General features: G+C 37.8%; 3 protein-coding genes across 3 annotated transcripts; all 3 read left to right on the forward strand.

The window, feature by feature from the left end:
- The first annotated feature begins 308 nt into the window (after positions 1 to 308).
- Positions 309 to 3,434, forward strand: LOC121528475 (parvalbumin, thymic-like). Its single transcript, XM_041815952.1, has 4 exons — positions 309 to 594; positions 695 to 827; positions 997 to 1,106; positions 3,176 to 3,434. Exons 1-4 carry the CDS (start codon positions 534 to 536, stop codon positions 3,202 to 3,204), a joined length of 333 nt encoding a protein of 110 aa, XP_041671886.1. The 5' UTR covers positions 309 to 533; the 3' UTR covers positions 3,205 to 3,434.
- Positions 3,435 to 9,113: 5,679 nt separating this feature from the next.
- LOC121528476 (parvalbumin beta) lies at positions 9,114 to 11,001 on the forward strand. Its single transcript, XM_041815954.1, has 5 exons — positions 9,114 to 9,151; positions 9,554 to 9,620; positions 9,968 to 10,100; positions 10,444 to 10,553; positions 10,646 to 11,001. Exons 2-5 carry the CDS (start codon positions 9,560 to 9,562, stop codon positions 10,669 to 10,671), a joined length of 330 nt encoding a protein of 109 aa, XP_041671888.1. The 5' UTR covers positions 9,114 to 9,151; positions 9,554 to 9,559; the 3' UTR covers positions 10,672 to 11,001.
- A 3,523-nt stretch (positions 11,002 to 14,524) lies between these two features.
- Positions 14,525 to 20,771, forward strand: pvalb9 (parvalbumin 9). Its single transcript, XM_041815951.1, has 5 exons — positions 14,525 to 14,698; positions 15,863 to 15,930; positions 16,305 to 16,437; positions 16,765 to 16,874; positions 20,656 to 20,771. The coding sequence occupies exons 2-5, from the start codon at positions 15,870 to 15,872 to the stop codon at positions 20,679 to 20,681; spliced, it is 330 nt and encodes a 109-aa protein (XP_041671885.1). The 5' UTR covers positions 14,525 to 14,698; positions 15,863 to 15,869; the 3' UTR covers positions 20,682 to 20,771.
- The last annotated feature ends 845 nt before the right edge of the window (positions 20,772 to 21,616 follow it).

Below are 21,616 nucleotides of genomic sequence, written 5' to 3' on the forward strand. Positions count from 1 at the left end.
AGTATGTGGGAACAAGGTGGCTGTGAGTGGAGACAGCTCCATGGAGTGCAGCCTGAAAGTGACAGAGGCCATAATAACAGGATGTTTACAGCCTGAGGAAAGACTGCCAGGGACAACCACAAGCAGGCAGCAACTGTTGCTGGAAACACAAGCAAGGAGGAAGTACGGCCAACGAGGTTCACTCCAGATGCACCAAATATAACCTTACTGACTTCCTGTCCGGATAGGAGATAGATGCTACTCCACTGGTGTCTGTTGGGATGGATTTAATTTGACTTTTAACCCCTGGAGAAACCTGTTTGAGAAAGCACAGTTGTGCATGAGTCATTAGTCCTTTATACACACAAACATACACTCTGTTTTCTGAAGTGGTCAGCTGCAGGTGACAGCGGACAGAAGGACACTGGTGGTTTCTGACACCTCAGGGGGTTGAAGCCAAGTCATTGTCACCCATAATTTCTTTCTGGTCATCAGTGGTCACATATTACACCAGGCTGCGACATCCACCAAACTGCAGAGTCTCCACCACCACCATGGCCATCACAGACTTTTTAGCAGCTTCAGACATCACTTCGGCTATTAATGCTTGCAAAGGTGAGGAAATGGTGCACTTTCAGCATTAAATAAAGTATTTCAGTGTTGCAGCAAGTGTAGTGTAAACTAGCTGAGGTTTGATTTGTGATTTACCTTTCAGCGAAGGATTCCTTCAGCCCGAAGATGTTTTTCAAAACAGTGGGTTTATCCAAGAAAACTCCAACAGAGATCGAGAGAGTCTTTAAGATTCTGGACCAGGACAAAAGTGGCTTCATAGAACAGGATGAATTACAGTTGAGTTTTAAACACAACAAATGTTTGTCATATAAAGACGTAATATATACTGTGTTTAAAAAGCTGTATCGAACCCAAATTTAATGCCAATTGATATTTCAATGCATTAAATGCCCTTTTGTAAGTTCTGTACATTCTTTATCACTATATGACGCTTTTCTTTATCAGACTGTTTCTGCAGAACTTCTCCAAAGGAGCGAGGCCCCTGACTGCAGCTGAGACCAGAGCGTTTCTGTCAGAGGGAGACTCCGATGGAGATGGGAAGATTGGCTGGGAAGGTAAGAGAGGCTCTAATCCTGTAGATGCAGATCGGGTATCAGGATTCTGGTTGTGTATCCAACAAGAAGTGACAGTTTTCCCTATCAAATTGCCATGGAAGAGAGTGATGCATATTGTATAAAGTGACAGGATATCAGGATTTATGCTAGGGTAGACTGAGTACAGTTGAGACACTTTTTGCTTCTCCATTTTTGAACAGATATTGCACAATAACTATACACTGAAAATAAGTGATTTTTCATATGCAGTTTAATTTTTTTGTATACTAAGTTATTATTGATGAATATCATTTATAAGTTGTTTATTTTTTCCACAATCAGGTCATAAACATGAGGTGCATTCTTACCATGGTACCGTCTCAACTATACCCCATATGTGTACAGTTGAGACAGTACCCTGGTACAGTTGAGACACCTATTGAAACCCATTGATGATGACTGAACATCAACTGTAAATGCAATAAACTGTTAAAAATGACAATTTTACAGGATATTTCTATATAAATTCATTAGTCTTTATTGGAAATTTAAAAAATGGAATATTATTGTAAACAAGCAATAATAAAACACCAACTGTAGCCTAAATAGACTATATATATTAGATATATTAAACTAGACTACACAGTCACTGTAATATGTTAATATCACAAATATTAAATTTTATTTAAATTTTCTTTGTGGTCTTATTATGACTTGTAACCTGTTATCTTTACACAACCTAACAGCATGTGATGTAATAGAACTCTATCACGGGTACAGTTCAGGCATTGTGTCTCAACTGTACCTGCTAACCATCTTGTGCATTTCTCTAGAATTACTCATTGACCTAACATGCTAGGATAGCATGAAATATGTGAGTTTTTAGGGCACAGAATAATGTTTGCAATGATGTAAGTTATGTTTGATGGTCACAAAAGGATAATGAGCTATTCATTGTGAAAGCGACATGGTAAAGTGAAATTCTTACCTTAGTAAAAATACTTTTGCTGATATCTTCTGACTGGAGATGCTAACACTCTTCAAATTTCCCACCACCAAAGAGGATGCTAATATGCATGTGCTGAGCAAATATCATGGCTTAGGCTTGTAGCACAGGCAAAATATTTAGGGTGTTTCAACTGTACACATGTCTCAACTACACTCAGTCTACCCTACATAATGCTTTTTATAAATGCTATAAATCAGTGCTATTGGTCACCCTTCACATCTGCTGTTGATTTCTAACCCATTTCAAAGCAATAAAAAGTGTGAAAAGATGCTGACTATGATATGCACTGTTGTCCATTCTTTGAAAAATAACTCATACATTTCACTTTGAGATGCATTTTTCTATACATTCCAAAAGAAATGATACATTTTAAATATGCAGAACTAAAAAAACTTTAATTTCTCCAGAAACACACAGTTTACTATAATTAGTAGCTCTTAGTTTATTGTTTACTGTCACAAAAATCTTTGAGTTTTAATTTCTGTTTAGTTTTTTCTTTTGTCTTCATAGTCCCATAACTTCTTTAAAATTCAAGTGACATTGCTGCAGCACACATATTCTTAAAGCTCAGGTTGCCCTGAAAACAAAGGATGTTTAGAGCTTTATGCTGCAATAGAGGAGGCTGGGGTGGAGGAGGCTAAGCTTTGCCAGCAGCAGCAGCAGCAGCAATGTGATGCATCAGCATTACTGCAAGCAGGGATTAGTGAGAAGTATGTCGTAACTAAATACACTGCTGTGTTGAGAAGAAGAATGTGGTTGGCTGTGTGCGCTGGATTTTAACTTGGATCAGCTGACTATCAGCTGATCACAGCTGGGCATATGACCAGCGTGCCCTGCATGAACTAAAGCTAGGCTTCATAGTACATAGGGAGTATTGTACTATTTTACAAGTTATTTCCAACCAAGCAATCGCATTGGACAAGAGGCATTCCATGAGCGACAAGTACGAAATCATATGATATTATTTATTTCATACAAGAGGATAATTATGAGATGCAAAAGAGTTGATCCTCATAATAAAAGTTTTTAAAATTTTGACCCATCTGATTGTTTTTTGTTTGTTTGTTTATTTGTTTTTCAGAGTTTTCTGCGTTGGTCAAGTCTTCATAAATTGTACCCGACCCTGGTGACTTGTTGGTGAAATCCCAGAATGGACCACTTTTTATATTTTCACCCCAGCTACAATGAAGAACTTCAACTGATTCAGGGAACTTAATTTTATGATATTGAAAGATTAATTTTAGTTTTTATCAAGGAATATGTTTTAGTGAAATCTGTCTCCTCTGTCATGCCATCCCCTGCCATAGAAGTGTAAAATAAATAGACCTGTGTCCATGAAATGTGAAAGTGTCATTTTGTCTATCCTGTGAAACTTAAGACAAGAGCAGACTTCTCTAATGGACTTTGTGTTATACTAATGAGCACTAACAAAAATGTTTCCTTTTCAGCTGGGCTAGGAGACTTTGACCTCTGCAATTAGGCTTTTTTTTAACCTTTTAGGGTGCAAGTAGGTATTTGTTGTACATCATATTTTACTCCAGCTGACACAGAAACACCATACTTGGGCTGATAATAACCAGAGGTGAAAAAAGTACACACCTATTGTGTTAAAGTAAGATTATGGTTACTTTGGTTTTAGTTTGGAGCTACTTTCCCTACTGACATGAACAGCAAGAGAATAGTTCATCAACCAGGTTTTTCAGGGAAAGTCACACCTCTATAATACATTTAAATACACGGCAAAATTAGCAATGTTAATTTAACTTATACTGAGTGAAATTTAACAATTTCAAAGTGTATACATTGGGCCATACTTCATAAAGTTAAAGTACACATTTGTAAGTGTTAAAAATTCCACAGTATGACAGAGCTGCACTAAATCTTAAAAATCTGGCAAGGTGGGTCTCCTATGGCAAGAGCAAAGCAGAAAGTCAACAATATTGCAAGGCAATACACTGATAAAGAATATGCACCATGCAACCTTAAGTCACAGGCGAGAACTCTTACTCAGTAGATAACTTTACTCTTAGAGCAATGTGTTTCACATCCAAAACAACAACAATCCACCAGAAACAAGAGAAAAGAACCCTAACAGGGATCCCTGTATAACAGGCAACATCTAAACACATGTAAAATACATCTAAACACTCTGACCAAAGGCATGATGGGATACTCCACTCATTCTCTTGCTATGTGCTACTGTGCAGTCACCAGAGGTTGGAAAAGTACACTATCATATTTCTCAAGCAAATGAACACTTACCCTGGCTAAAACTTGCTGAAGTAGAAGTAAAAGTACTGATTTCATAATGTATGAAATATGGTGAAGGCTGATAATAAACTAGTTTTGAAAGGAACAAACAATATTCTTCTAACAGATCATTAGATGTTATGCTAATAATGCTTACAACACTGCTCTTAAAGCATGAATTGGATTATCTAACAGATTTTGTGCCCCCCTTGGTGACAACCAGAGGTGTCAAAAGTATTCACATTCATTACTTTGGTAGAAGTATAGATACTAGGGTTTAAAAAGACTTCTGTAGAAGTTGAAGTATCAACTCAAGTTTTTACTAAAGTAAAAGTATAAAAGTACTGGTTTCAAAACTACTTAAAATATAAAAGTAAAAGTAATGTAAGGGGAACAAATGCCATTAAGGAAAAAAGCTTAGGCCGCACCACAGGGGCCTTATAGCTCATGGCAGTGCTTAGCAATGAGCAGCAAGACCATCACTGTGTATGTGTGTAATATGTAAGAAGCAACAAAACAGTGTAAACGATGAATTTCCCTACGGGGATGAATGAAGCACTACCCCACCTTTAGGAAAAAACATTTTCCTAAAGGCCATAATGACTGTAACGTTATTTTAAAATGTTAATGTTGAAAAATTTGGGATGCACCTGTTTCAGCCACATTTATGCCCATTGAAAATGAACGCATTTTAGTACGATGCCATATATGTGTACTACTGAGCATTAACATGTGATTCATGGAGCAGAAGATATGATGACTAGTTGCCTATAAGTATTGGTCTTCCTGGCTACCAACCTCCTCGCTGGTGCTTGGTTGGGACATTTAGCTCAAGTTTTCTTGAGTCTCTGCCACGGACATCTTCGTACTAGGCTGCATACGTCTGCTATTTCCTTGCTGGAGTGTGATGTGATCTGTGTCATGTGCGCAGATGCGATGGATCGCGTACAAACCAAAAGAGTGTCGGAATGGTATCATGTTTATACTTCTCATCCAACCACAATCACTCTATCCAGATGGCATGATTAGTCTGGATAGGTTTTGTGTGTGTGTGTTTTCTTGAATGATGACAAGCTGGAATGAAAACAAGCTGAAATGAAATGGGTGTAACGAGGCTATTTTTAAAATGTCAGGAGTAAAAGTAAAAAGTCTGCTGAAAAATAGTTACTCCAGTAAAGTATAGATACCCAAAATTTCTACTTAAGTAAGGTAACGAAGTATTTGTACTTAGTTTCTTGACACCTCTGGTGACAACTGCAACCATTTCTCTTCACATCACTGTGGAGGAATGTCTACCCACTCTTCTTTGCATAAATGTTTTAATTCAGCTACATTGTAGGGTTTTTCTGCATAAACAGCCTGTTTAAGGTCATGCCACAGCATCTCAACCAGATTTAAGTCCGGACTTTCACCAGGCCACTCCAAAACCTTCATTTTTCTTATTTCAAGCCATTCAGAGGTGCCTGTTTAACTGCTGGTAACATGATAGTTTAATGTATATTTTATGCCAGATGTAATGGCACGCACACCTTCCAAAAAGTTTGACTTTTGTTGTGTCATTCTGAGGAACATTTTCAAAAAAGTCTTGGGGATTAACAGTATGTTTTCTGGCAAATGTGAGACGAGCCTCTGCATTCTTTTTGGTCAGCAGTGGTTTTGGCCTTGGAACTGTACCATAGATGCCATTTTTGCCCAGTCTCTTTCTTATGGTTGAGTCATGAACACTGACCTTAAGCAAGTCCTGTGAGGTCTGCAGGTCTTTTGATGTTGTTCTGGGTTCTTTTGTGACCTCCTGGACCTGTCCTTGATGCTCTCTATGAGTAATTTGTTGGGCCTGCCTTTCCTTGGGATTCACCACTTTGTGGATAATGGCTCTCACCATGGTTCACTGAAGTCCCAAAGGCTTAGAACTGACTTTGTAAACCTTTCATGACTGATAGATGCAGTCATGAATTTCTCTAGAATTTCTTCCTCTGTCAGACAGACTATTTGAGTGATTTCTTGATTTGACAGGTCTGGCAGTAATCAGGCCTGGGTGTGGCTAGTGAAACTGAACTCAGCTTCCCAAAAAATGTGGTTAATCAAAGTTAATACATGATTTAGCAAGTGAGGCAAATACTTTTTAACATAGGGCCAGTTGGGTTTGAATGGATTTTTTCCCTCAACAAATGAAATCATTATTTTAAAGCAGCATATTGTATTCTCTCAGGATATTTTTGTCTAATATTAAAATCTGTTTGATTGCCTGAAACATTTAATTGTGACAAATATGCCAAAAATTAAGAAATCAGGAAGTGGGCTAAAACTTTTACTCTGAGGGCATTTGATCGCTATTCTAATGTAAAATGCAGCAGTAAGACATCATAATATGGAGAAAAATCCTTTTCATTATATAAATGTATCTACAATCCATAATCCCCCCATTGAACTCTGTTCATTCAGTGCTGCTCTTTGGCACTTTAAGTTTTTACAACTACAGTTCAGAAATGTTTGCAGCTGCTGGACTCAGACAGGGTGAGGACAAAAACAGGAGGATGCAGTTGAACCAGAGGCCACTTGCAGGTGGAGCAACAGCTCTGTGATTGGAAGACTTATTCTCTGGCAGAGCTTCAGCAGTGCTGGTTTGAGTGACCCAGAAGAGGAACTCCGGGACAGGCGGGATTGAGTTTCAGTGCCGGCACATTTACAGGAGTTCTGTCAATGAAGCACATTTCTTTGCAACATGGAGAGATGGAGAATATGGATGATTTCTTCTTTCAGAGAGAGATATGCAGTTAATTTTGTAAGCATGCATTGGTTCAAACAGAAGAGAAAATGTGAAATGCAACCTCAATATAGATAAATATAGACAAAAAGTTGTTTTTAAAATTTTAGGTCAGAATATAAGCATGGGTGGTTCTGTGTCTCAAATTACCAACATTCATAGCTTAACTTGATGGGTTTCATTCCTGCTGTGAGATATTTGTAATTTAAGACGGATATTGAAGGAGGGCAGGAATAGTTACAGTATCTATAGCCCAGTCGTTTGAGGTGAGAGACCTCATCTGACCACGGCAAATGTTAAAAGCTGAAGATGAAGTTTGCAGCTTTTCACAAGATTTGGACTGAATAAATCCAGAAACCAAGATGAATGTGGGATTTTTTTACAAGCTGTGGAGAAAAACTGCAATGCTACTTGGAAGCTTTATAATGATTTGTATTGAGAATTTGAATAAGACATTTCAGTAACATCTCTATTATGACAAAAAAGCACAGGATTGCGTCAACGCTGCCCTCTAGTGTGCAACATTCACACAACAGTCCTGGTGTCACATATGGGCATGGAAAGACCCCTCATTTCCAGTCCCTTATTTAATTACATTGTTTTTTCCAGTGTGGGAACCCTGTGTCAGCCTACAAGCAGACGGTGCAGCCTTGAAGTGATAATATGACGATGATATTGAAGATATTAGTTTTCAATGATTCCCAAAATAGCATCAAATAGTTTCATCACCTTAAGGAGAAATGGTCTGAATGGCTGTAAGAGGGCCGAAAATAAAACCTGGCAAGCAGATCTTGGGCTGCATGGTAGTAAACGATGATCATGTACTTTTAATTTAAAGCATCTCAATGAATGAAGCTGACTTTGCAGCTAAACTACTCTCCTGTTGTTGCTGTTTGAACTGAATCTAGCAAAGGTCTGTCTACACATCAATGAGAGGAGAGCGATCCACAATGATGCATTGGTGATGCACTACATATTTGAAACATCCAGTCCATTACTTCAACGAGTCTTTGAAATAAGAACAAAAACAAGGCAATGCAACCTATGGCTTTTATTTTATCAAGTTTATGTGCAACATCACAATCCTGCATGCTATGTTTGGCCTTTTTTCCAATAAATAGGTAACTGTCTGCAGTCATTGGTTTTTAGTTTTGCACAATCTTTGTTGAATGAACAAGTTTCATGCACTACAAAGGAAATCACATTTAATTTCAGACATACAAACACTGAAGAGTCCATTTTTTTGGAGAGGTCCTGTTCAGATATGAATAAAGAGGAATGTATAGAGCCATAAATCCATTTAAACTCCAGCACCAACATCTGCATTCATAAATCACAACAACTAGACTTTTCTGTCACTGAAATACCAGCAGAGCCATTGCAGAAATTTTAGACATGCCAAGCCTGTTTTCACCAAAACCCTTTGGTCCAAAGGTCCCGTGTAGGGTTATCAATCCCGAAAGGTCATTAGTACGACAAGTCTCAGTGTCGCTTCTGCTCTGATTCACAAAAAAACTCAAAAAAGTTTTCCAAAAATCTTCATTTATTGTTTAAAAAAGTCTCACAGCGACAGGCTTGTATCATTCATGGATAAAGTAAAACAACACTTTCTCTAGAGCAAACTGTATTCACAAAACTGCACTCTAATCATCTGCAACTTACAGTGTAAAGGTATATCTCTTTTCTTCACTCATTCGTTGCTCTGCACAGTTCAAAACTACACAGCCACAGAGTCCGTTTCACCCAATTCAGCAGCGTATATTATTAGCCCTATGCAATATCAAGCACTTTTGCATGGACCTACACTTAGCCTACCATTTAAGCATCTTCATTTATGTGCATATAAATAGAACAGCTCTGTCTACTGGACACATTTTTCGACAGACTGCTTTGACTGCTTCTACACAGTGTCCATTACATAGCCTATGCATCATATTTCGGGTGAGTGACGGTATATAAGCCCACGAGAGACTCCAAGGGCTTCACTGCAGTGAGCCGATTCATCTGAGCGATTTCACTCTAGTCCTTAGAGATAACCCGAAGGTGAGTTTCACTGAGGAGCTGCAGACCTTTAAGGCACTGCTGCCTGACTCAGAGAGGGGTTCAGGGCTTCATCTTCATGCATTTGGATATAACTTGATCAAATGGCAAAGCTCAGAGTTTGATTTTGGACCAGCTGAGGAGCCAAATGGGAAAAGCCGATTTGCCAACCAACCACTGCTGCAAAGGATTTTGATCTTTTGCCTTTGAAGGGCTTGGTTTTGGAAAAATTGGACTACCTTTTTGGGGCTTCCAGAGAGGAATATTCCCATAGAGGAGCTGTAAAAAAATGTCTGCATGGCTTAGTGGAGATCACAAGTTGAGCTTTGAGTGCTGTATTAACTTTTGCAGAATTGTACAGTGTTTAGCTGAACTGATGACTTGTCCTCTGCTCTCCTCCCTCAGCTAAAAATGGCATTCGCCGGAATCCTCAATGATGCTGACATCACTGCAGCCCTTGCTGCTTGCCAGGGTAAACCCCACCATAATATGGCACAGCATGCAGCATTATAACAGTTGCAGATCTATTTTCACATTGCAAAGTAATCTCTTCAAACAAATATGTGGGGTGGATCAATTTTGCAGGAAGCGTGCAAAATATTTAGTGTATTTTTTATGCGTTTCAGTAGAAGGCATGTATTTTTATTGCTACAAGTGTTGCTACTTAAGTTTTAACACCAACAAATTAAGCTAAACCCTCTCATGATATTGAAAAAGAGTTTAAAGATACTTTGGAGTTAAGTGGAGCAGCATTAAACACTTCAAACTGTGTGTCAATTCTGCAGTGTCTTACACTAAATCTTCCTTTTCTCTGCACAGCTGCCGACTCCTTCAACCACAAGGACTTCTTTGCCAAGGTCGGCCTGGCAAGCAAGTCCGCCGATGACATCAAAAAGGCCTTCGCCGTCATTGACCAGGACAAGAGTGGCTTCATTGAGGAGGATGAGCTGAAGTGAGCAATCTCTTAGATTAAACTACTCACAGATCCTTTGTCCTCGGATAAATTTAAATGTTTGCCTTCTCTTCTGTTGTCCCAAGATGTATAAGGACATGGAAAGGGACAATAAGCTCTAAATTTTGGGCCTATATAGGCTAACTTTAATAAGTAAATCTAAACAAATTATTATTGGATAAAGTGAATAGTTCGGCCTTAGTTTCATTTTCTAAAAGTCTTCTCAAAACAAACCAATTCTGTGTGAATGAATGTACAGTAAACATCAAAATATGTCTGCTTCTCTGTTTTAGAACTGTAAATTCTGTGACGCTCAAAATTCCTCTGTGATCCTCTTTTCCAGGCTGTTCCTGCAGAACTTCTCCGCCTCCGCCAGAGCTCTGACCGACAAAGAGACCAAGACTTTCCTCGCTGCCGGTGACTCTGATGGTGACGGCAAGATCGGAGTTGATGGTGAGAAAAAAAAAAACATTAAAAAAGAAACTTAGCCTGGGACAATCTCCAAAAAAACATCTTCACTAAAAACTGTCTTTTCCTCCCTGCAGAGTTTGCCGCTGTTGTCAAGAGCTAAATGACTAAGCGGACCAACATCTAACTCCAACAATCTAAAGGAACAACTTGAGCCGAGACAAACTCCTCCTCTCTTCTTCTCTTCTTCCCAACCACTCTCTCTCTCTCTCAATTCTCCATACCACTTTTATACACTTGACCTTCACCCCTGACCCGACTTTAAACAGACTGTGACCCCTCATTCTCTCTCTCTGTCTATTGGCAGTGCTCATCCTTTTGCTGTCCACAATGAATGTACCTGACTAAGTGTATGGCGCGGTTGACTTTGTGTCTTTCTCTCTCTCTCTCACTTCTGTCGTCGTTTTACTGTGTGAGTTTTTGCTTACCTTGAGATCAGTGATGGTGTACTTTTATGGGAAACGGACGGACGATGAGAAAGCAATAAAGGTTCTTTTTCAGTAACACAAGTCTTTTTTGGTCTTTCAAACTGGTTTTGAAACAGTAAATCACAGGAAGTCACAAAAAAAAAGCTTTAAAATGTAACAAAAAAAAAATATCAAGGTGTTCAAAAAGTTCTCCAGTACCTTCATTTTCACACTATAGTGGATGATGTTCATGCTACATCTGTTGATTTTATCTGGGTAAAACTACCAAATGACCCCAATGGAGATGATAATTTAATTGATTTAACTATCGGTCTTAAAAACAAAGTTTAAAATTAAGAGACTCAAAAGAAATTAGGTAAAAAAAAGTGGGCTAATTTTTAAACTTTACCGTACAAGAGGTAGGCCTATATTCTTATATAATATACATAAAGAGGAATGAGGCTAGAGGTGAAGGAAAAAATATCGCTGTGCACTTCAAGAATAAAGTTGAAGTTTTGAGAATGAAGTAGAAATACGGTTTCAAGATTAAAGTCCAAATGTCAAAAAAGTGTTGACAATAAAGTCGTAATGTCTAAAATGAAGAGAAAATGCTGGAACTAAAGTCTAAATTTGGAGAATAACCTAGGAATACAGTTTCAACAATAAGGTTGGAATATGGAGAAAAGGGGTATTGAGAGTAAAGTAGAAATTTTGAGAATAAAGTTGAACCTTATTAGACTGTAATAAACAGCAGATTTGAGACAGCCATACTGTGTTTAAGCTAAAAGAGAAAGAATCTCTTTCCTGTAAAATCTAGTTCTTAAGTATAGCTTTACAAGTTCATCGATACATGAAATTCTGCAGAGACAGTCCAGGTCCACGTTTGTTAAAGTCTAATAGGGATGAGTTGTTTCTCAAAAGTTTATTCTTGACCTTTTGATGTTTTTAACCTTGAAACTATTTCACTTTTATTCTAAAAATTTCATTTTTTTTCTTGATATTTGGTTTTTGACTTTAATCTTGAAACTAACTAACTACTATTTAGATTTTATTCTCCATAAGTCGACTTTTTCTCATCCTTTTGACTTCAGCCTCAAAGTGTTCAGCATTATTTTTTCCCTCACGACTGGCCCTAATCCTCTTTTGTACTAACCCTAGTCATTTCAACTCTATTTTATGATAAACTTTATGAAATAATTACATTATTTCGATAAATTGTCTTTCACTTAAAGTTCAACTGCTGCTTAAGTTAAAATAATAACAGCCAGACATTTAGCTAAACTTAGTGTCTCTACTTACTGATACTGTAGCAGAGGTTAGCAAGATTAGCCAACATTAGGCAACATTACCTAACACAGGCAACCGTAGACCACATGTCCAAAATGGGTCATCTCTGTGTTCAATTCTTGCTGATACATCACAGTTCTGATTTTTTAAAACTAAAACTAAAATACCCAATTATTCCCAAAGTTATTTCAAAACTTCCATTTAAAACTTCTTTCTTCCAACAGCAGCTTTCCAATTAGCCACAGGCATAGAAAAAAAATACATTTTCTTAATACTGACCCTTAGATAACTCTTACCTTATTTAAACAGGTGTTCCGGCTCCCAGCTCATTATTAACTACATGTACATTTTTTCTCCAGCCTGTCCAACAGTGATGGCGCTGCGTTGATGGGAAGCAGCCACAAGATGGCGCCAGTGATCAGGAAATACGATGCAATGGTTTCAGAGGCTTGAGTGTTTTACGTTGAAACTTGTAAGATTTGAAATACACATTTGTTTTCACACAAGCAGGTTAAATGGTATTAAAAGTTTATGGTTTATAGAAGTAAAAGTAACAGTGAGATGCTTCCAGGTTCACTGCCCATGACCACTTTTGAGAGTAATGACATTTATTCCCATGGTTCTTGTTATAAAAAGCACTCCCCTTCTCTGTTAACTTCCTCATAATGATGACTGAGCTCACCTGAGATGCTGCTGAGTCAGGTATTATGAAAGGTTTCCTTCAGGAGACAACCAACTCATCGTTACAGAAAGGCTAGGGTTAGGGTTAGGGCCACAAATTTAGGCCACAGTGTAAAACTGAATAAGTTGAAAATACACAAAATATTTGTCATAACTGACAATGTTAAAGTTTTAAAATGGTGGAAATAATTCTTTGCAATTTTCCCTTTTGCCTTTCACATCTTTTAACTTTTATGAATCATGTCACTTAAAATAATTTGATTGACTACAAGTACATATGACTGAGGCATGCGTTTTGACCCAGTTAGTATTCTTATTGATTCATTACATCTTTGACACCCAAAAAGTATTTCCTACAGGTGGGAATGCTCTAACTGAATGGTAACTTCATTCATGGTGCAAAAGTGTCTGCACAAATACTTAGAGTGATTGAGTACTGTTTACTTAAAACTAAAAATGTGTCCTATCAAATGAAGCCTAGTGTTACTTCATTGAGGAGACAGTAGTCATACACTCAGCCATGATCAGCTGATGGCCAGCTGATCCTAATTATTGCCTCCCAGCTCTCACATCCAATTGCACCTCTTTCTCTCACCATTGCAGTGTATTTAAATATGACATACTTCTCACTAATCCCTGCTTGCATTAATGCTGATGCACCATGCTGCTGATGCTGGCAAAGATTTACCTCCTCCACCCCAGCCTCCTCCTTTATAGCATAAATCCTGTTGCAACCTCATATTCGGATTCATGCTACTATGAATTAATTTTTTTTGAAATAATTAGGCTGCTCGACTAATGCAGGGAGCATCTAACCATTTTGCAATAAAATAGTTTAATGTATGACAAGTGTCCCTGAATGAACTATTTTGTGCTGCAAATGTACTCTATGGCATCAGAGGCAAAGTCAATTAACTCTACACATCTCAGCACTAATTGACATATGTTTACTATTAGCAGCTGTAACTTATTTTTTTATAAGGTAGTTCAACTTGAAAGGCAGTTCTGTGCTCCATTACATTTAATGGACTTATTTTCTTTTATATCTTCCTCTTCCTCATGGGAAATAACTTCTGCAATTGGATACCACAATAGCACTTTACAGTAAAGGTATGATTTTTCAGCATAATTCATACTAGATTCCTCATACAACTGCTTGTGCATAAATAAAAAACCTAGAACATTCAGAGCGGATGTTACCGTCTATTTATTTACTGACAAAGCTTGCGAAATCAGTTTAATGTAAGATTACAAGAGGGGAAAAAATCCCCCTACCCCTGCTGAGTCATAAGATGATTTATGGCCGGCTGTTCTCTATGGTCATCTGAATTTAGGAGATTATTCCCTAAAACCAAAGAGAGAAAAGGGGGGCAGATTAAATTTGAGATGTCTGTAAGCCTCCACGTGCACCTGCAGAGAGAGAGAGAGAGAGAGAGAGAGAGGATGGGTAAGGGAGGGGTGAGAGAGAAATGTAACACAGCGGGAAAAGTTGATTGGACCAAAACTACACTTATGACAAGAAGAAGAGAGGGTAAGACTGAGCAGAACAGTAAAGGTTAATTGGACAGGTGAGCAGGTGAGGAACCTGAGAAGGAGGCTGCTGGCTGCGGGGAAAATTTGATCCGCAGACAGGTTGGAAACTGAAGTATCCACCCCGGCGTATAAAACAGTGAGCCAGCTGTCTTAGAGTACCACAAAGCCTTATTATCCGCTGCTGCTTTGGACCTGGACGCAGAGGAAAGCCAGCTAACAGCGGTGAGTCCCACAGCTGCAAGAGGGAAATAGCATACAGGTGTTTGCTAGGTGTGCTGCCTGCCTGTTTGGGGAAGTTTGGCGGGAAATTGAGCTACCAGTAGAAATATAAACGTAATTTTGTACTTTTATGATGGTTAATTTAGGCTTACATGGATTTTAGACATGCCTGACATTTGTCAAATTTGTTAGCTTAACTTTTATTTGCATGACGTGCTCCAATTTTTATTTATTTACTTAAAGCATCTTAAAGGAGCTATGAATGACTTATAAGTCAATATTTTTAGTATTATTTTTGACAGCTACGTAGAACAACTGTATAATCGTAAAGACCCCAGAGACATACAGGTTGAAGTCCTGAAGGGACTGTGGTAAAATTACTAGATGCCAAAGAAGTTTACCTTTTTAAAATTTAGATGTATTTTATTTCATTTTCATTTTTATTAGTGTTTCATAAGGAGAGGAGCAAGGGAGGGTGGGCCTGAAATATAAATTATTTGCTTGCTCTACATAGAGTTGTTTGTCCAAGTCCTTAATAGCCAGCTGAGTCAAAGCCAAGGCTGGGGCAATTATTTAATAACTGTTATTGACCTTTAAACACTGTGTAAGCAATTTGAGACTTTTACCGAAACTCTTTTTTACCACTTTACTTTTCAAAAAGGATTCTAGAAAAATTAATGTCTTGGCAAGGGCTCAGACTTTTTCCCATATGGTCCATAATCACACTGACCCCAAAAGGGATAATTTTTTCTACAGTCCCTAAGTGCCAATCAGCTTGGCCCATCACAATTAAGTCATTTAGACTCAGCAAGCTTCACTAATTAAGATGCAGAAATACAACCAGGAAGGTAAAACATAATTTAATTTATGTTCCCAAATCCATGTGAGCATGTAGTAACATTTTAACTTTTTAAAATGCTATCTTTAGAGGTTTTTTGACATGTAAACTATATTTGAAAAACAATCACAACTGGAACCTTTTGCAGGGATCATCATATTAACCCTAATACATCCGCAAATACTGAACAAGTTAATCCAGCATTACATAAAAATGAGAGTGAATCACAAAAGAAAATGTTTGTAGGAAAGAGACAGAAAGACAGATGGGTAGGCAGAGAGGCAGAAAGTGTTGTGGTTTATTTATGAAGCTTTTCTTTGACCTGTCAGGACCAACATGTCGCTCACTTCCATCCTCTCAGCCGAGGCCATTGAAAACGCCATCAAGGACTGTCAAGGTAGCATCTCCACACACACATATACATGACTTAATAATCCGTGACATTAATATAGCACTTCAACGGGACTCAAAACTTAAAGTCTAATGATGATAAAAACAACTCCACAAAATTTGGCATATAATCTTCTTTGCAATGTAATGTTTCCGATGCTGTACGACCTCCCTCCGCTAAAGTCACATCCAGCTTTAACTGAATGACAGTGAAATCTAAATGTGCCTCCTGGACTTAAGAGATAAAAACATGGGACAGCAGCTTTATGCTGTTTTAATCTCTACATGCAGCTCCCAAACTGGTTGGGCCAGCTCTTCTCTTTACTTTTTGTGTAGTTTTAATCTTAATTTTATGTGACTGTATGTGTGTGTTTTTTTTAGCTCCAGACACGTTCTGCTACAAGAAGTTCTTCCAGCTGTGTGGCCTGTCCTCAAAGACACCCCAAGAAATCAAAGATGTCTTCCAGATCCTTGACGAAGACAACAGCGGCTACATCGAGGAGTCAGAGCTCAAGTATGTCAAACAATGATGTGAAAATATTTCATCCCTTTTGCAACAAACAGCTGCTTCAAATTCTTAAATCTTTTCTCAAGGAAATATCCTTTTCCTATAATAATTTAGCTGGGTATACATTTCCAGCATGTTTTGAACACCAAGACTTAGCACAGTGGTATTTTTTGATCTAACTATTTAGGCCTCCCCTAATAATCCCTGATGATATAATTCCCCTTTGTTTTATTGCATGCAATTTAGGAATTAGTAGTGTTATGTGTGCTTAGATGTGTGTCAGTGAACAGTCAACTCAAATACTTAGAGCAGATGTTCTCTGTGTGTGTTTAGGTACTTTCTGCAGAGGTTTGTCCCCGGGGCAAGGACTCTGACTGAAGCAGAAATGAAGAGCTTCATTTCAGGAGCGGACGAAAACAGTGACGGCAGAATTGGAGCAGACGGTCTGTATCTATCAGCATCTTACAGTCATTTTAGTTCAATAAAAGGCTTTCATGTCAGTTTTATTATTTGTCAGAAGAAAAATTTTCTTATCAAATGTGATGAAATTGTTGGCAAAATTTCTGGGTTTCTTGCAACATTTTTCGACCCACTTTGTTCCATTCATTTTGCTTAATAAGTGTAGCTCTACAACAAACTGTATGAAGAACTGGACAATGTTTGAGTGACATCTATTTGGCTAATCAAGCTGTCCACTATATTGAAAACCCTTTCAATGAACCTAGAACCAGTTGAAGCAGTGAAGCTGACATAGGTTTTAAGCCTAATGGGCTGGCTTGTAGTCTTATCAATCATTCCCCTTGCTATTTATAACTTATATCCTTCTTAACCAGTATGGATGAGTTATAAAAAATTAACCCCCTATAAAGTGTAAAGTGTGCCCATAAAGACATGGGCAGAAATCAAGACTGTAAACACGATGATTTCAGATGTTAAAAATAGACATATAACATGCCATGAATATGTGACTTTCAGTGCCTCTGCTGCCAGCCTCTAGTGGACACTAAGGGAACTGCAGTTTTTGCTATGCCACGTTGGCTTTAGTTTTCTACCATAAAGGCTGCTGCCTTAGCTTTAGCTGAATAAAAACCCAATATACTAGTACATATGAAGCTGATAGGGATGCAGTTGGATTTATGTTGGAATATGAGCATCAACAACAAAGATATCTTAAAGGTCAGAAATTTTCGTTAAGAATTAAATCATAGTTACTTGTGACCAATTCAGGGTGTAATCTGCCTTCCACCCAATGACAGCTGGGATCAGCTTCAGCCTAACCTTGCAAAGCAGATGGATTTGCCCGACTCCATATCCGTCATCAGGCAAATCCATCTTGCAGTGCTCAAGTCTACAACAAGTTTGTGCCAGACCTGAAAACCATCCAGTCCAATCAGTGTCATTTGTGGAGAAGAGGCGGTAGCTACGAGTAGGGTTAAATTGTACTGGAAGCGGATGTAATGGCTGCCACAGATGTAGCTATAGTACAGTGGCAGTTTGACCAGATCAAAACCACGTTTCTTTATGAAATTAAGAGAAAGGAACAGCACTAAAGGCTTTGTCAGTTGTTTTTGCTTTTCTGCCAACCTGCTCTGGCAGGAGTTTGCGAGAGTTATGGGTGGAGAGCTGTTTTATTAAAACTGGGCCACACAAAGAGCCACACTGAAAGCTTTTCATGACAGAAAATATGTTTTTTCTTTTCTTTCAATCTGCTTTATATAACTACTGCAGCACTAGCCTGTACAGCTCAGTTTAGTACTGGCAGGCATATTTCTTCTATCTCATTGTCCTGTTGCTCTGATAGCCCGTCATGAATGTGACAGACAGAATGTCGTCCAGCCACCTTCCGAGAATTTTTAAGAAATCCTGCCATTCCGAAATGCTTTCTGTGGGAGCTTTCCCAGATGAATGTGAAATATATACTGTATATGCAATGGGGAAATAAAACAGTCTATCTGGCGTCTCAGGTTCGCTCCAGCCCCCTGCTAACTCAAACAGGATAGTGGTATAGATGATGGGGATTGATGGATAAGAGCCTTTATTTTACTTAAATGAGCAACAGTTTCTTACTTAGCATCTAAGTATTGGATAAAGGCCGGAATATGATATTTTTGCCTCGACACCATGATGCAGTCAGATGAAGGGACAGCTCGCTAGCAGTTAGCTCAGAATAATAGGTGCAAATCTAGTAGTGATGAGTTGGGTATTTGGAAAGAGAACAGGAGTATTGTGCTCAGGTAAAAATACTGTTGTTTTGATTAAAATATTCTTAGTAGAAGTAAAATTTATAGTACATACATCTGCACATGTAAAGTAAAAAAATATATGTTTAAGTATGCTTAAAGTACTGTCTACTGAATACGAATTCTGAAACATTAGGGGATTGAAGGGAATTATATATTTCCCTTATGTGCAGTGCAAAAACTACAATAGAGTATTTATCTCTGGCCATGTTGTTTGAATGAAATAAATCATTGGTTCCCAACTTTGGGGTCAGGGACCCCCCAGGAGGGGCACCAAAGATCTTAGGAGGGGCATGAGACTTTGTCTGCTCTGAGGCTGCCAAAATTAGATTTGGAAATATTGACTAAAACCATGATAATGCAGTTACTAAGTAGTTTATCAAAAGTCTTTTAATAAGGAAAGCATACATAGGTCCTTTTTTATGGTTTTATCAGTTAAATAATTAAAATCTATGTTGATTTTTGATGGCAGTGTGACACTTTTTCTTCTCTCTTGGGTCCTGGGGGGGCTCTGCTTTTCTCAGGTACATTTAGATGGCGCTCCAAGGAAAGATGGTTGGGAAACACTGAAATAAATGGTGTAAATGAAAGATTTGCCTTGTTTAGAGAAAGTGCAGTGCAGCAGCAAATTTCAGATATGATTTGGATACTGTATTTACTGTGTAAATATAGTGAAGTACCATACTTTTTTTCATAGTATACTAAAATAGAAGAAAAAAATCAGTGATTTTAAAAACTTGAAAAGGTACAATTACACTAGAGGGCTCCTCATTTGCATTGACAAAAATAAATTAGAGGGTCGTGTTGCAAGCACAGGTATTGTGTAAAACATGAAAAACAGCATGATATAGATAATATGCAGTCCTTTGTTTTTGTTAATTTGCTTTATGTCATTATCAAAACACTGCACAGTGTTATCACACATTCCTGTCTTAACTTAATTTTGTTGTTCTGTTTTGAAACATCATTTCACTTTGTGTTGTTTTTTTCTCCCTAATGACTTTTTATAAGTTTCTCTGAGAAAAAAACACATCTCCTGATTCAAAAGAATATCTGCACCTTTCATCACTCTGCAATCTCTGAGACTTATTTGCAGGCAAAGTGCATAAGAACACATTCACATGGCACCCTGGTAGCTTGGTGATTATTTCTGTGCACCCCATGTACAGAAGCTATAATCCTTAAAGCGGGCAGTTCGGTTTCAAATCCAGGTTGTTGCTTCTTTCCAGCAATCGGTTCTCAAGTTATAAAAGTCCAAAAATACAGACACAGAAAAAACAGAAGAATTAATGCAGGCTTCACTTCACAAATGATACCCCTTAGTGTTATTCTCCATGCTCAGTTTTAACACATGTGCACCATGAGGGCAGCTGCTTTTTTGTAGTGATGTGTGCAGTTCAGATAGATTTAGACAGATTTGCCAATATTGCAATTGGTAAAAGCAACCCAAAGTGCATTTTTACCATTGAGATCTAGTTAAATACATTTATTGAGCCCAGAGTTAAAACGTGAATTACATTAAGTGTTGTCTTTCAAAGCTTATTTGTGGTAGAGATATGTTGAAATGGAATTGGTTTATGAGGATATTTGTTGAACCATGTTTATTAGAGTAGAAAACATCTGCATGCAGTCATGACCTCCAAAATCCCGTCCCTGTTTATTTTTTCCTGTCCTCCAGTTACGGGCAAAATTCGAGCTCAGCTGTCTTACATAATAGGATAAAGGATTTTGACAATCCAAAAGAGATTATTTTAGTCTGTATTTGTTTATGTGTGTTTTCTATGCTCTGTCATTTAAAGGGTTGGAGGTGATCTCGGTGTCAAACATACATGTTACAGTTCAGCATAGGTTCATATTTGGTTGATTTGCTTGGCTTTGTTGCTAAATTGAACAAAGGGCAAAAAAGTGAATTTGGTATGACATTTAGTGCTTGTTTGCTATTTCATCATGATCTCATCACTGTCTTTATTATTTTCTTTGCCAGAATTCCAGACTATGGTCCTGTCCTGAGTTTTATTCATGGAAAGAGCTCAAGTCCTCTGATCAACGGTCCTCTTCCTGTCTTTGGAGTCTTCTGGTTCCAGCCTTTATTCCCAGTAATTTATTTTTCTACTAAAATCTTTCCAATAGTTTTAAATGACCTTTTGGCTCATTTATAAACTTTTGTCTGTCTTTCCTCTGTGTTTGCCCATGATTTCTTTCTGTGCAAAGCCGACCTGTGACAATCAGTGAGATAAATGAGCGTGTGGACACTAAGATCACCTAGTAAAGCTTTTCTCTGTTTCTTATGTATAAGACGGATAACAAAATGCTATAATGTGTGTTTTACAGTAAGAATACTATCAACTGTATCTCCAAAAGAATAAACAACATTTATGAGAGCAGGAAATAAAAGTATCATGGCATTAATCCTGTGTTGTTTGTGTTCATTATTTCCTACTTTGACTTCCACATACACTTATTCTTAGCTTATAAAGAGCATTTTCAATTTGACAATTTTATACCATAAATGTTAATCAAGTTTTGAAATGTAAACACGGTATGGTTACTCCAGAAATAACATAAAACACGATGATGATAATAAAATACATTAAAGGTTGCACACAGATGTGAATGCAGGGGAATTTTGTTTATAGTTGAGAAATCACCTACAGCTTGGTTCTCAACTGGTCAAACTTTGGACCCACCATCAACTCCTCAGAGAGAAATTGTCAAATTTCTGATATTTTTCACTCAAATTTATTGATTGACAAATAACACAGTGTGGACCTCATAAAGTACAAAGAAAGGACAAATCAAAGAGACAGGACAACATAAGCATGATTTACAAGAGTTTTGTGAAATTTTTGGAGCAATCTAACTTTTACAAACACACATTTGCAACTTACTGGAAAGGGCTTCTTGACCCATTTTTGGGTCCAGACCCCAAAACAACAACCTACAGT

The sequence above is a fragment of the Cheilinus undulatus genome, linkage group 20 (genome assembly GCF_018320785.1).
Source record: "Cheilinus undulatus linkage group 20, ASM1832078v1, whole genome shotgun sequence".
Classification (NCBI taxonomy): domain Eukaryota; kingdom Metazoa; phylum Chordata; class Actinopteri; order Labriformes; family Labridae; genus Cheilinus; species Cheilinus undulatus.

Excerpts from the sequence above, each read along its gene's own strand:
- LOC121528475 (XM_041815952.1), top strand. The coding sequence starts at position 534 with ATGGCCATCACAGACTTTTTAGCAGCTTCAGACATCACTTCGGCTATT. Across the intron at positions 595-694 it reads GGCTATTAATGCTTGCAAAG|CGAAGGATTCCTTCAGCCCG; the intron begins GTGAGGAAATGG and ends TTTACCTTTCAG. Across the intron at positions 828-996 it reads ATAGAACAGGATGAATTACA|ACTGTTTCTGCAGAACTTCT; the intron begins GTTGAGTTTTAA and ends TTTCTTTATCAG.
- pvalb9 (XM_041815951.1), top strand. The coding sequence starts at position 15,870 with ATGTCGCTCACTTCCATCCTCTCAGCCGAGGCCATTGAAAACGCCATC. Across the intron at positions 16,438-16,764 it reads ATCGAGGAGTCAGAGCTCAA|GTACTTTCTGCAGAGGTTTG; the intron begins GTATGTCAAACA and ends GTGTGTGTTTAG. Across the intron at positions 16,875-20,655 it reads CGGCAGAATTGGAGCAGACG|AATTCCAGACTATGGTCCTG; the intron begins GTCTGTATCTAT and ends TTTCTTTGCCAG.
- LOC121528476 (XM_041815954.1), top strand. The coding sequence starts at position 9,560 with ATGGCATTCGCCGGAATCCTCAATGATGCTGACATCACTGCAGCCCTT. Across the intron at positions 9,621-9,967 it reads AGCCCTTGCTGCTTGCCAGG|CTGCCGACTCCTTCAACCAC; the intron begins GTAAACCCCACC and ends TTCTCTGCACAG. Across the intron at positions 10,101-10,443 it reads ATTGAGGAGGATGAGCTGAA|GCTGTTCCTGCAGAACTTCT; the intron begins GTGAGCAATCTC and ends CCTCTTTTCCAG.